General features: G+C 33.7%; 1 protein-coding gene across 5 annotated transcripts; it reads left to right on the top strand.

The window, feature by feature from the left end:
- The first annotated feature begins 1,713 nt into the window (after positions 1-1,713).
- On the top strand, positions 1,714-13,269 carry LOC128181251 (ras-related protein Rab6). 5 transcript variants are annotated; one of them, XM_052849581.1, is made up of 8 exons: positions 1,714-1,925; positions 2,693-2,751; positions 3,186-3,239; positions 4,322-4,427; positions 5,855-5,966; positions 6,582-6,675; positions 7,026-7,089; positions 12,939-13,266. In XM_052849581.1, exons 1-8 carry the CDS (start codon positions 1,856-1,858, stop codon positions 13,013-13,015), a joined length of 636 nt encoding a protein of 211 aa, XP_052705541.1. In that variant the 5' UTR covers positions 1,714-1,855; the 3' UTR covers positions 13,016-13,266. The 5 variants fall into 5 exon arrangements, with proteins under 5 accessions (XP_052705541.1, XP_052705544.1, XP_052705542.1 ...); XM_052849584.1 differs by lacking the exon at positions 12,939-13,266 and adding an exon at positions 12,560-12,903; XM_052849582.1 differs by lacking the exon at positions 12,939-13,266 and adding an exon at positions 12,554-12,903.
- The last annotated feature ends 1,183 nt before the right edge of the window (positions 13,270-14,452 follow it).

The following is a 14,452-nucleotide window of genomic DNA, read 5'->3' as shown; positions in this document are numbered from 1 at the left end:
TTGAATAACCCCAATCATTCGGGGGACGAAACCAAGCAGTTTCCTTTTCTAAACATTGCCGTGATACATTTTGGTTTGTTTTTTCGTTTGCCCAAAGAGAAATTATTTTTATTTAACTTGAATATTTCTGACTTTGAAAGGAGACTGATTCTGCTAGTGTAAATAGAAGAAAGTCCATAACTTTCTAAGATAAATGATTTGTATGAAAAAAATTTGATACTGTAATTATTAAAAAAATCGGACCAAGCAGCTTTAACATAGTTTTTCCGTTTTACCATACATATGGCACACCAAATTAACAAAAATGAGCTGAACATAGTTTCACAGTCGATAAACTAGGTTTATCAGCTGTTAACTATAGTTTACGGATCCTAAACTATAGTTAACGATTCGTTAACTATAGTTTACATCTGTGAAACTATATTTCACGAATGTAAACCATAGTTTACGAATGATAATCAAAGTTTATCTATCTGTAAAAAACGTTAACAATAGATTTTGCTGATAAATTTAGATTCACATTTGTTAATTATAATTTACAATCGCAAACTATAGTTAAGAGTTGTTAATTATAGATTCACAAATCGTGAAACTACATTTATCAGACAAATTCACAAAAATGAGCTAAACATAGTTTCACAGTCGATAAACTAGGTTTATCGACTGTTAACTATAGTTTACGGATCGAAAACTATAGTTTACGACGTTAATCTATATTTCACATCTGTAAACTATAGTTAACACGATAATCTATGTTTCACATCTGTTAACTATAGTTACATGTAACACTGAAAACATGTACAATCATTTGCGATTGTTAAACATAGTTTATCTGATAAATATATATAGTTTCACCATTGTGAAACTATGATGAACAACTCTAAACTATAGTTCACGAATGCAAATTGTATCTGATAAATATAGTTTCACAATCGTGAAATTATATTTATCAACTCTTAACTATAGTTTACGAATGTAAACTATAGTTTACAGATGTGAATCTATATTTATCAGCAAAATCTATTGTTAACGTGTATTTCCAGACAGAAAAACATAGATTTACATTCGTAAACTATAGTTTACAGATGTGAAATATAGATTAACGTCGGTAACTATAGTTTAGGATCTGTAAACTATAGTTAACAGCCGATAAACCTAGTTTATCGACTGTGAAACTATGTTTTGCTAATTTATGTGAATTTGGCGTGCTTTAGATTTGTAAACCGTAGTTTACTGATCATAAAACCCTATTTATCAGATAAACTATGTTTAACAACCGCAAATGATTGTTTTCAGTGTTATATAACTATAGTTTACAGATGTGAAACATAGATTATCGCGTTAACTATAGTTTACAGATGTGAAATATAGATTAACGTCGGTAACTATAGTTTACGGTTAGTAAACTATAGTTAACAGTCGATAAACCTAGTTTATCGACTGTGAAACTATGTTTAACTTAATTTTGTGAATTTGGCGTGCCATACTGATAACGTTAACATTATGGACAATTAACAATTTTTTTCAGTGGTGTGAACTTAGCGAATTCGAAATTATATTATGATAAGGTATATTTAAACTATTTATTTAACATATCTTTTTCAACATATGGAAATTGACATTTCTTCAGTGGCATAAATTTAGCGATTTCAAAATTTCGCGCTATCGAAACCAAAGCGCTGAAAAGACTAAGACAACCATCCGTCATTTTCACGCAAGCGCATTGAGGAATATCCAGTCGTATAACGTGTCTACGTCAAGACTGATTATAATTAATGTAATACAGATGAGATTTGTTATTTATTTGTAAACTCTGTGCTATAGACTGTGATATTATATTTTACAACATTTTAAAATGAGTTCTTCGGGTGAATTCGGGAACCCGTTGAGGAAATTCAAGCTTGTGTTTTTGGGGGAACAAAGTGGTAAGTTAACCTGTCAATATACTTGTCAAACGCATCCTGCTACGTCTCACATTGAGGCAGGGCTTGCTTTGGGTGTTCCATTGCATAATGTGCAGATTTTGATTTTGGAGAATATATGCATCAACTGGCAGATTTTCTCTCAAATTTTTTATTGAAAGAATTTGGCTTTATATTGTAAACAACCCATGATTAGACATATGAGTCATGCGCGTGTGTATTCCGTTGCCTGCTTCCAGCGTGGAGACATGAGTAAACTTTAAAAGAGGAAACAAGTGAACTGCTTTTGTGATATCCCGTGTGTTTTTAGTCGTATTATTGTGTCAAAAATGAATAATTGGAATCACATTGACAAATTTAAATTGTCTCTTTTTGGTGAAATGGGAGGTAAGGTATCAAATTTCTGTTACAAATGTAATCTCTAGTGACTAGTGACCATACTTAGGGCAACATTTTTACTGGATGATGGGTTGTTAGTGAAATCATTAGCTGTTTGATATTGATAATACCTGATTTATAAAATTGCTGTTACCTGAATAGTTCTAGATAATTAAAGAGAAGGAAGTCGATCTTGTTGATTCTTACACACACATATTTAAGAAAAGTATCTGGGTGTCTTGAATCATGTTATTGGTCTTTGAATTGATGAAAATAAAATCAATAAAATTATGGTTGAGTGAAATGTCAGTTGGGAAGCCCTATTTGTCTTTGAATCATGCAAGTATAGTTTATATCATCCAATTTGATATTGATCATTCATCTTTTTTCAGTGGGAAAGACTTCCCTAATTACAAGGTTCATGTATGACAGTTTTGACAACACCTATCAGGTATTGTAACAATTACTGATTTCTACAAAAACAGGTGCATTTATGAACAATATAAAATATTTTGTGGAATATCCAGCAATACACACATCAACTTCATCAAGTAAAAGGCTGCTGCATAATATAGATCTACAATGCAAAGGATGGAAAAATTGAATGCATGCTTCTCAGAAAATCAATGAATTGGTCGATAAGGCAGGCTGCTTTCTGCTCTGTTCTAGACACATCATTAAAAGATTCATTATTTAGTTCAAAGACAATGCATGTATTTGACATGTCTTTTGATAGAATCAAAATGAAAATGGCATCAACAAGGGTACTTTTATATCAATAAAAATTTGATAGTGTTTGAAAAATAGGTGTGAAATTTTTTAAAATTTATATATCTTGTATGATATTGATGTAATATAACTTTTTTTCTTTTTATATGTTTCCAGGCCACAATAGGAATTGACTTTTTATCAAAGACCATGTATTTAGAGGACAGAACTGTAAGTGTAATAAAACTACTAGTGCTGAAACGAATGTTCGAATATTCGCCAATGAATAGTAAATTTCTAAAATTCGAATGCATATTTAGCATTGGAATATTCGATCATGTGTTTTTAACACCCAATGGCATATAAAATGCTGTAAAGTATGCAGTATCGTGTTATTTTGTTACTATGGAAAACTTTACTCTGAACGAAAGTAAAGACAAAGCCATCTATTATTGCCATGCATTACTTAACCCAGTAATAGACTCTTCCGCCACGCTTGTTTACATTGAAAGTAAAAGCAGGGTTTTCATCAAATGGAGACAAACATCCTGGATTTTTTAATTCATATCAGACGATGGAGAAATAATTTGCTTAAAAGTTTGAACGAGTGTGAGCTACCGAGTGTTAATATTGAAAGGTACATTGAAATTTTTTTTTAAAAAAAGATACTTCAATGTAATTTGTTTTTTTTTTTTAAATAAACGGAACATTTCCGGAGTAATGAGCGTTGTTAGTTTTCTTTTTAATACTATATCAAACATGGCGGAAATATTTGGAATGACTTACGAAGTTACGTATCAGTCTCATACAGGAGTCAGGACTGCAGTATATTATTAAAGAAGTCATAAATCTTTTGATTGTAGTTGATGGAAGTTAAAAAAATTAAGTATATTAATATTGTTTGCATAAAAAATAAATGTGCACATAATTCAATGGATACTCATGCATTAAGTGTCAACTTCGAACTGACGTGTTTAAGCAGTCTACACATACACCCACTTAATAATACAAACTATCAAACATGCTTAATACCTTGTCAATGACATCTAGAAATATTCGAATACGAATCGAATAGCACTCACTAATATTCGAATACTGATTTATGGTATTCGTTTCAGCACTAAAAACTAATCAGTACAAACTAGACCCTTAAAATTTTGCTCTCCAATGGACGTTTTCTGGTTGTTTGAAATATTATTTCCATGTCTTAATGTTCAAGGGCATCCCAGTTCATGAACGCAATAATCTGAACACTACAGTTTGTTAGCAGTGACTTCTTTGTTATTCATTTTTAAATGTCTGTGTATTTACAGATACGGCTACAACTTTGGGACACAGCTGGCCAGGAGCGATTTCGAAGCTTAATACCCAGTTATATAAGGGACTCATCTGTAGCAGTAGTAGTGTACGATATTACAAGTACGTATCATTGTGTCTACTACTAGTACATGTCGTAACTCATTTAGGGAATTTAAAGTAGCAGTGTGATGTTTTTCCACCAAGTAATTTCAGTCTTTAAGAAGTAGAGGATTTTTCTGATATGAGAATTCTCATCCTAATGCAACAGAAGTGGGAATAATATTTGTTTGGTGTATAAGTATTTTCTCCCTTGGTTCTTGAGTAATCAACAGCTGATAGTAAATATCTTTCCTTTTCAGCTTGTTTCATGAATAAAATGTTCATTCATGTAGAAGTTACCCCATATAATATTGTTGGTTATGTGCAGATACGTGATGGAAGTGGTCATAATGACATAGGGAGCGTAGCTCCAGAGTGTCGTTAAGACAACGCCCATCAGGTATCTGCACATACTCAACAATATTATATGGGGTAAGTTACTTGTACCATAGTTTGCGATTATTCATTATATCTTATTATAGTTATCAAGAGTGCACTTGCCTCTAAACAATAGGGTGCCAATGCGTTTGTCTTTATATATGTACATTGTACTCTGTGAATTTCCAAAATGACTTTTATCCCCAACAAACGTTAAGTATTCTTTATTTTTTTTTTAAATTCTTAGCCCTAATGAATAGATCGACTTCGCATTGTTATATTTTTATTTCATATTTAATCATTTTCCGACTTAAGTATCGATATTTGCTTCAAAGAATTAAACTTATTAACACAATTTCATATTACGAAACCTATATTGTGCAATGCTTCTGTGTAAACAACTAAATTTTAAATTGATGAAGGTAATTAGTTTTTTCCATCACATTATACTCTGTATCAATAATATACATGTATGTTTTTTTAAAGCATGTACATATATATACTGAACAAAATCAATCAATAAGCCAAAAAAAAACTATCTGAGATATGCATGTCGTGAAACCATAAATGGTAAATGTCAAATCTGATTGGCTTCCGCTATTCACTCAGTCCACAAAACAAGTTTACAATTCAAACACGCTCCTATCACGTGATTGACTTTCAATGAAACCTTTATACAGGATACCCCTATTTCATCTAACAAGCGTTTTTCTTCTTGTCCACACATGGAAGAAAATATTAGAATAGAGTCTTTTTTTGATTATATATTTGATGGACTAAGTTAGTCGAGTCAGTTATCCGTGTTGAGTTTTGGTAATTTTAATCTGGAGGAATCTCTTACTGTGGAGTATTATGGACGTGTTTCAAAACAACTTTGTTGATGTTGTTTTTACTTGAGATAGTGGGCGGAGTATGTACATATAACCCACACTTTTAACAATAGAAAACTTGCCAAGCTATGGTACAAGTCCCATTAACAATGTAACTTGTATTATTTTCATGTCAAAAGACCAAGGGCCCACTCTCTCAGGCTATAACAATATCAATATTTATTTATCATTTTTTTGCAGATGCAAATTCCTTTCAACAAACATCAAAGTGGATTGATGATGTTCGGACAGAAAGAGGAAGTGATGTCATAATTATGTTAGTGGGAAACAAAACAGATCTGTCTGACAAAAGGTAGGTTGGCACAGCTTGGAAAGAAGGAGTTTTATATTGTTTTATACTCTGTTCCAGGTTAGCATTTTCGTCACTTTTTGATCTTTTTAACAAAAGTAAACATGCCTGTCAAAGAAGTGCAAATTGAACCAGATATCGGAGGAAAAAATCTATGATTTCTTTATTAACATGTCATCTCCTCTAACTTAGAGAAATTGACAATAATGAAAAAAACCCCATATTTCTACTAGGGAGATTTATAATGGAAAACATATTATTTCCATTCATAAGTTTCTAGAACACCTTGCACAATTTTTCAATGTTTTCATGCTAGTTGTTTCATTTTGTTTGCAATGCAAAAATTTCTTATGACGTTTATTTTTATCACATTGACCAGATGAAGAAATTTCAAAGGAGAAATCTGGATTTTTTATTCCAGTGAATGTATTATAGTTGTTTTGAACTCTGTGTAATTTATGAATATTGAATAACTAGGGAAAATATGTTGCACGAATATCTAGGGACAGAGTATAATCCTACTATTTTTTTATCCTAATTATCCTACTAATTTTTGTGTGTGTCCCAATTCAGTTGAGTCATGAATATCAATAATGATCTTCATATGAAACCTTTCAGGCAAATAACAACAGAAGAAGGAGAGAGGAAGGCAAAAGAATTGAGTGTCATGTTCATTGAGACAAGTGCAAAGGCTGGATACAATGTCAAGCAGGTAGGACACATTCAGACAGGCTAGCAAGCATTTCTCTGATATAGTTTTAACTTTTAAAGGATTATCTACACTGTATTATCCCTAATATTAAAGTACCCATGGTGCTTGGAAATGGTGAAAAGGGGGCGCTTACTTGGTATTTGTATTAAAATCTTTTCTGATGTGTTTTTAATTCAAGAACTTTTTAAAAAAAATATTTAACTTCAGAAAACTTCTTTATGATTGTTATACTTTTCTTCACAAGAAGATAATCCACCCAAGTCATATTTCCACTATTTTTTTTTTTTAGATATAGGTTTTTCACATTACACCTTTTATAGTAGATACTGATTGCTTTTTCTCACTTCCAGTTGTTTAGGAGGGTAGCCGCAGCACTGCCTGGAATGGAACAAACCGAGCCAAAGAAAGGAGAGAGTATCCTTTGTTGTTTTATTTACATGTATCTCGTTATGCTCAATAGTCATTATGCAGGTGACGTAGGTAGGTAGAGTATTTGGTGGAAGAGAGGGGTACAGGACTTGGCTGCTTGTGGAATCGGTCGTAGTAATTTGGTTGCCTGTGTTCCAATCTTTACATCTGGCATGATGGTAATAAATTCTTTGAAGACAACGAATAGCAGTTGCAGTCAACACTTTTAAAATTTAAAACTTTCTTGAAATTAAAATTCAGTTTTTAACTCTTTTGTAATGACATAAATATATAAAGATTAGTTTTATGAAAAATCCCCTGAAAATGAAAAAAAACTCTAACCAAATATGGCTGCGCATATGGTGTACATATTGAAAACTGTTACACTGTGAAGATTGGGGACCCAGTCTAGTGCTACAAAACGTGTCGTCAAACAGCTGATGAAGCATAATGCTTAAAGACCCTGTGCTATGTACAAGTAGAAGGTGTGGGTACTGTATTAGGTATCACAGCCAACTAGCAGGGAGCTGTAAGGGGGCGTGGCCTATGTCAGTAGGGGGCTTGGTTTCGATCAGTAGGGGCATGGTCGGTCAGTTATCTCTGATGCTTTTTCAACTAGTGCTCTGTATCTGGCGCTTCACACTGATCAACACCAGTGTCTTGACTGTACACACATAACAATGATCCAGTGGTTTGTATGCTTGCATGGCATGATGTTGCATTACTTATGTGTGCATGGCCTCCAATAGTCATATATTAATAGCCGCTTATGATAGTACAATGTTTCTTCCCACCCTGCTGTCTATGTCTCGACCTAACAAGGTGCAGTGAAGATGATTTGGAGTAATAGAATTACTCTTAGGCATTCTTTCAGCAACTGTCCTAAAAATCTGTTTGCAGGTTAAGAAAGAAGTTGTTATATGAAATAAGATATTTTTTATGGAAGAAATTTTATGATATTCAAGTTAAGTGGTCTCAACAGGCTCTCTGATTAAGTTGGAATTAAAACATCTTTGCTATTTGTTCTGCTTTTAATGAAAAATCCCCCCCCCCCCAAAAAAAAAGAAAAAAAGAAAAAGAACAAAATTACCATTCATTAAAAAAAATACAACAAACAAATAAAGCAGGCAAAAAAAGAGGGAATAGAAATAGGATGATTCTAACACATTAAAGAAAGTCATGTTAATTTAAAAATGAACTATTCAAACCAATGTTCAAGATATATATATAAAGTTTTAGGTTGACAGCTAATTATAAATTTCAAGTTTTAAGCGTTCAGCTATCCTTTCCAGGGGATGCAGAGGTGGCTGTTTAAGATTTTTGTTTTTAATGTTGTCAAGTTTTTTAGTTTTAAAGCTTACTGCTTTCATTTTCGTGTGATTATTTTATTTTTTGTTTCCTTAACCTTTTGCCGCAGTGACGGAGGTTAAACTGAAGGACACCGGGCCGATTGAACCGGAACACAAGGAAGGAGGGTGTTCGTGTTGAGTGGGTTGGGCGGGGCAACATCAGGCGGAGACAGCTACACAGGAAGACGGTCAATCAGGTCAAACAGCAGACCCCCAGGAGAGGTCCCCTGGGCAGGACCACCACCTATATCTATTTATAAATACGCCCTCCGAAATTCTGCTAACTTACTGTACTGAGACATTAGGTGCTGTATTGAGAGACATACTACACATTCTCTATGATATCACCTGTATCAAAATTGATGTCTATTGTTTGTAACCATTTCTTATTTTATGCATGTTTTTGATTATGATCAAATTCCATTAACCTATTTCATTTGACTGTGTTTGTTGAATAATGAACTTTGAAATAGGGCTAGCCTGATGAGTAGTTTTGTTTGCTTGCATTGTGAGTAAGAATTTACCTGTGTTCAGTTTTCATCATCCTGAAGTATGAACACCAATTCATTTACATTTTGCTTCATTAAGTTTGCATGTCACTTTTGATACAACAGCCCAAACGTTTTAACAAGCAGAGCATGTAATATATTGAGTTATGAATTTTGTATATTTTTTATTCATGATTTAATTTAAGAACCCTAATAAGTTGTTGGTTAACGGGATGTTGTTGAGAACTAATTAATCAGAGCCTGCCTTTGTTGATGGGAGAATGAATCTGTATGTACAATGGTTTACTATTGCAAGAAAGGATGTACCAAATCTATGCATTGAACTCTTCATTAATGCTCCAGGCATCGAGTCTTATTTCATGAAAGGTGTGTTTATGAATTTCATTACATATCTGGCTATTTATGATTGCATTTTAGCATGTACATTGTATATTAAATACTTGTGACCAGCAGGGAAAAAGAATGTAAAATTGTGATGATCGATGGATAACATCAAAGTTCTTGTTGGTACCAATAAACTGTGAATTCTGATTCATTCTCTGTCATTGTCCCAGGGTTAACATTCTCTGTCATTGTCCCAGGGTCAAACCTATGGAGGTTTATTGGAAACATTAATCATGCTTAGTACGGAAATGGTGATGTTCACAATCTGTGTACTAGTGATTACTGATAAGGGAAAAAATCAAACTTGCTGCACTGTGTGCAGAGTGACAAACCTTAAAGGATGACTAAAAAAATTGCTTACCTAGTATAAGTGTGTTGCTTTTAGCTGGATAGGAACTCCAATGTGGTGCATGATTAGTTTTTGGATAGACCTAATGCCATGATTTATTATTTTTTTTCGGCTTTGGAGACACTTTGAGGGATACAGAGAGCAGCTGTATGATAAAAGGGGGAATTATTATAGGATTACTAGTGTCTGACATAACTACAACCACTGCATGTTTAAGAATATTGGGTCAGATGGATACTTCTGATTGGATCAGATTTATGTCAATAGCCTCCTACACTGCGTCAGGTTCGACCCAATTCTAGGACGTGTTTCAATCTTTTTTCTGTGGAGTTCCGAAAAAAATGCATAAAGCAGATTGTTGCTTGCCTGTAATTACCTGGATACCGGTAAGTTAAAGCTGAACACTGCTCGTAAATAGGCACCGTCACACAGATACCTGAGGCCTGTTCAACAGAGCGGGTGCTCGCGAGCGCTCGCCAAAATTCCCTATACCTGCAACACAAATTTTGGCGAGCGCTCGCGGGCGCTCACTCTGCTGAACACGCCTCTGGTATATAAACCCTTCGATTCCGATACACCCGATTGCACACCTGAAACTCGTGGTCGACGTGTAGTATTCCTTTCGTGGTCTTTCGATTTTATGCATTTATTTCTTATTCTATGTGCATACTCTGTTTGGAAATAATGCATTGACCAAATTATTTGATATTAGTATTCTCCTGGCTTTAAAAAAGTGCGTAAAATTTGATAATTTCATCGCGACCAAATAACACAGCGAGGCGAGATGTACGTCCACACAGGTGAGACCTCTACAGCAAAGTACTTTGAACTGTTTAGAGGTCTGTGCTTTATATAGGGGTTGTAGGGACAGCAGTGATGAAAGAGAAATATGGCGGACAGTGCCCATTTACGAGCGGTGTTCAGCTTTAAAGGAAGAAATGCATTATATAAACTATACACATGCTGTAACACAAATCTGCTTCCACGGCAATTTTTGTGATAATTATCTCGATTTTATTGTAAAACTATGATGTCCGGATAGGGCCATTTGCAAAACTTCAAAGACCCATCACGCCGTCGCTCTTTTCTTAACAATGCTAGAATTTAATTTATTGTTTGTTGTGGCGTAGTATTTTTTCACATTTTCGTGTTCTCAGGATCGAATGAGCTAATTTAAAAAAAAAATACTTGACACAAAACATTCTTAGGCAACAAATTTTAAGCCGTTGCAAATATAGAACCAGACCCACTTCCAAGGATAGATGAATGAAAGAATGAAAATGACGTTGCTTTTCAGAATCTATTCCTCAATACCTAAAGAACTTGTAATGTCTAAACTTTTACAAGAGCTTCCTTATTTGTAGTTGATTTACTTTTGTTCATATCATGACTATTAGGAGTCTGAAAAGGGACCCTATAGGTGTCTACAGTACTCCATAAATAATAGATAAACAACTTTAAAACGAATTTAAGTCATTTAAGTCATGTCGTTAACCCTTATGGTCAACCAGATGCTGTGGTTACATTTTCGTCCTCTTTACAACTATTGGGCTAATTTCAACCAAACTTGGCACAAAGCTTTTAAATGGTTCATATAAATGGTCAGGCATACTTCCGAGGGAACATGATTGAAAAATGAAACTGAGGTATGAAAATAATATTTAAACCAGTGCCATATTTGTGTTGTTGAATGTGTTAAGTTACGTTGTTTTGGCGAGAGGTATGTTAGATTGCCATTGTTTCTTATGTGATGGATGTGGCTCTCGCATGGTTCTCTTGTTTCTGAACGTCGGTCTTGCAATGGTCTTATAGGGACATCACATAAAACTTTATACATCCATGGGCCAAATCTTCTAAAACCAATTATTTGTACACTGTATTATACATTTATGTGCAACCTAAAAAAATTAAATGAGGTTTTTTTTTAACCGCGTGCTAATTAAATAAACACATAACTAACGTCAGATATCCATCATAATAATTTGGTATTTCCTTCTATCTGGACCACTAGACCCAGGTATGGAATAAAATAATGTAAACAAGCAAGACTTGGGTTTGTGATTGATCAGTATATAAGTTTCAGATTGTTGTAATCAATTAATTAACCTAATCAGCATTTGCCGCGCGACTGTCTTACTAAGAGGTCAAAAGAGGTCAAGAGAAATTTTTAAAAGTGTTGTCTTCTGTAATTTAAAGTTTGTATTACCTAGGTGATACTTTAGACGCAGTAGGCCCACTAGTTGTCTTACTACAAATTTAGAACTATCTAGGTCCGTAAATTCAATATTTCCCAGTATATAACTTTCTGTCCTTTATCCCATTTTCTCACAAATTTAATAATCTGTGCAAAAAATCAGATCGTTGCCCTTCTAATGCAGTCAATTTTTGAAAAAAAAGAGAAAAAAAAAATAATATTCGTGTGCACGACTACATACGAGGACATTTTTTCAGTTTAGCCCTTTTATACAGCCTGAGACGGAGTAAGAATAATAAAATATATCTTATGAATGATTATGTTTATTCATTTATTCACCAATCAAGGGCCCTCAGGGGCATATACATTAAAAGAAATAATATCATGATTTTAACAAATAATGAATGAAATAATAGCCGAGAATGTCCAGGTTATGTTTATGTTTAAAACTATGTTTAAAATGTTATTTTGCAATCTTCATGTGCTTGGAAATGAAAGAGAAGACGTATTTTCCTTCCATGAAACTGAATGCATGACTGTTAAAGAAACGTGCTAGACTTATAAATAAATTTAATGCCGATTTAGTTTAGTTATAAATCCCTTGTTTAAGATTAGAAGAAAATAACAGCATGCAAATAATAATTTTTACAAATTGATAAATTTATTATGATATCCTTGACGACAGCTTCAGATATAGAACTACTTCCGTCGTCCATAGACCACGTGGGACAGGAACCGGAAGGGAGTGGCTGTTCCTGCTGAAAGCAGTGCGTGCGCAGACTGTTCATGTACAAGAGCTGGTCACATTTTTATTTGTGTTCTGTGCCAAAGGCTTAAAAAGCATGAGTTTTTTCGGTTCAATAAGTGTGTCCTGTTGAACTGACGAACGATGGAAGAAAAAGTTATAAGCAGAGTGGAAGAATGTCTAGTTTTTGTTGCTAGTGTGTTTGATTTTCTATATGCACACCGAGTATCATGTGATGTCTTTATTACTTCTCCATTTTATATAAACAAATATACGAGTTATAACTTGCACTGATTTTGTTGTACTGATCCTTGACTTGAGTCAGATGTGGAGCTACAGGCCGTGCCTCTCCGGACGGTCGGGACGTCAGAGCTTGTGTCCGGGGGATGTACGTGCGGCTAGAGCTTCTGCGCGGTCCCATTGCTTCATTCATGGTCCGTCGTAACATCATAGGCCATAGTTCTGTTCGTCGTTCTTTTTGCTTGGCAAACTCCACTATCATTTCCTTGGCATTGTGTCTTTCGGACTTTGGTGTTTAAGTAACAACCACGATCAAGACTTATATTGGCGACGTATTATAAAGTACTCCGGTGTTAACTGGCGTGAAGTTTTAAACGAAAACTCATTATCATTTTGTTTGCTTACTGGGACCATCATTGAAAGTAAAAACTTGCCTTATTGAACAAATTTAGTTGTGATTACAAATTATGAATTAAACGGAGGACGAGAATTGGTAAATTGTTTCAAAATAGAGATGAGGGACGGTAAAATAAAAACCAAATAACCAAAAAAACAAACAAAAAAACCCAAACAAACCAAACAAACAAAAGAAGGAAGACGATGGTGTTATTCTAAATTGGATTTCGTTTTGATTTAAATACTTATGCAATACGCGACTTCTTTTAACAACATTGTCTTGGTGTTCTCCAATACCAAATTAAAAAAAAAACCAACAACAACAAAACGAAAACATAAAATTGATAAATTTGACTTGATTTATACTGCGGAATACCGAGACGTGTAATTTAAAATTAATTTAATTAATAATTGATAAAAATTAATAAAATTAATTTAAAATTTAAAATTAATTTAATTTAACAAGCTACGTTTTACGATCAGTAAAAAAGGACTATTACTAGTATGTAACCGGACTAATTTAAGGAGGCATGGGGCACCACCATTTTACGACATACTTTCTTTTTGATTAAAGGTATATGTAGCTTAATTTTCATGCTTAGAATTATTTGATTGATTGATTTATTTAAATATGTTATAAGAAAATATATCTTCACAATAAATTACGCAGTTTATATCAATCGGGTTAAAAAGATATAGAAATTAATAAATCATTTTTATAAATAAATAAATTAATAAATAAGTCCACGGTAAATAGAGCATTTGAATATAAACCCCGCCTTAAATCGGTCACGTGATACCACGCTCAGTCTTTCACAACAACAATGGCGACGACGAGAAAGATAGGTATACCCGTAATACCGTTAAGTTTGAGACAGATTTAGCCAAGAAAGAAAAAAGAGATAGACTGACAAGGATAGGAACAAAGGGAAGATTGTCATCGGAGACCATGTAGATTGATGGAATAGGAATTAAAGAATTAAGAAGTTGTAGGGGTTTTGCTAGTGCTCCATGTGTTCCATGTCTTTACTTTATAAATTATGAACCACAAGTGGATTTTCGTTTAGAGAAATTTTTGAATAAAGAAAAAATAAACACTCTCAGTACATCCCTCAGGGAAAGGGGGTATTCACTCATTTTACCGTGTCGTTGATGCTAAAATAGTGTTTCATCTTTATTACACATAATTAGCAATTTATATCG

The sequence above is a fragment of the Crassostrea angulata genome, chromosome 4, assembly GCF_025612915.1.
Source record: "Crassostrea angulata isolate pt1a10 chromosome 4, ASM2561291v2, whole genome shotgun sequence".
NCBI lineage: Eukaryota > Metazoa > Mollusca > Bivalvia > Ostreida > Ostreidae > Magallana > Magallana angulata.
This window is presented reverse-complemented; position numbering and strand designations above follow the sequence as displayed.

Excerpts from the sequence above, each read along its gene's own strand:
- LOC128181251 (XM_052849581.1), top strand. The coding sequence starts at position 1,856 with ATGAGTTCTTCGGGTGAATTCGGGAACCCGTTGAGGAAATTCAAGCTT. Across the intron at positions 1,926-2,692 it reads GTTTTTGGGGGAACAAAGTG|TGGGAAAGACTTCCCTAATT; the intron begins GTAAGTTAACCT and ends ATCTTTTTTCAG. Across the intron at positions 4,428-5,854 it reads AGTAGTGTACGATATTACAA|ATGCAAATTCCTTTCAACAA; the intron begins GTACGTATCATT and ends ATTTTTTTGCAG.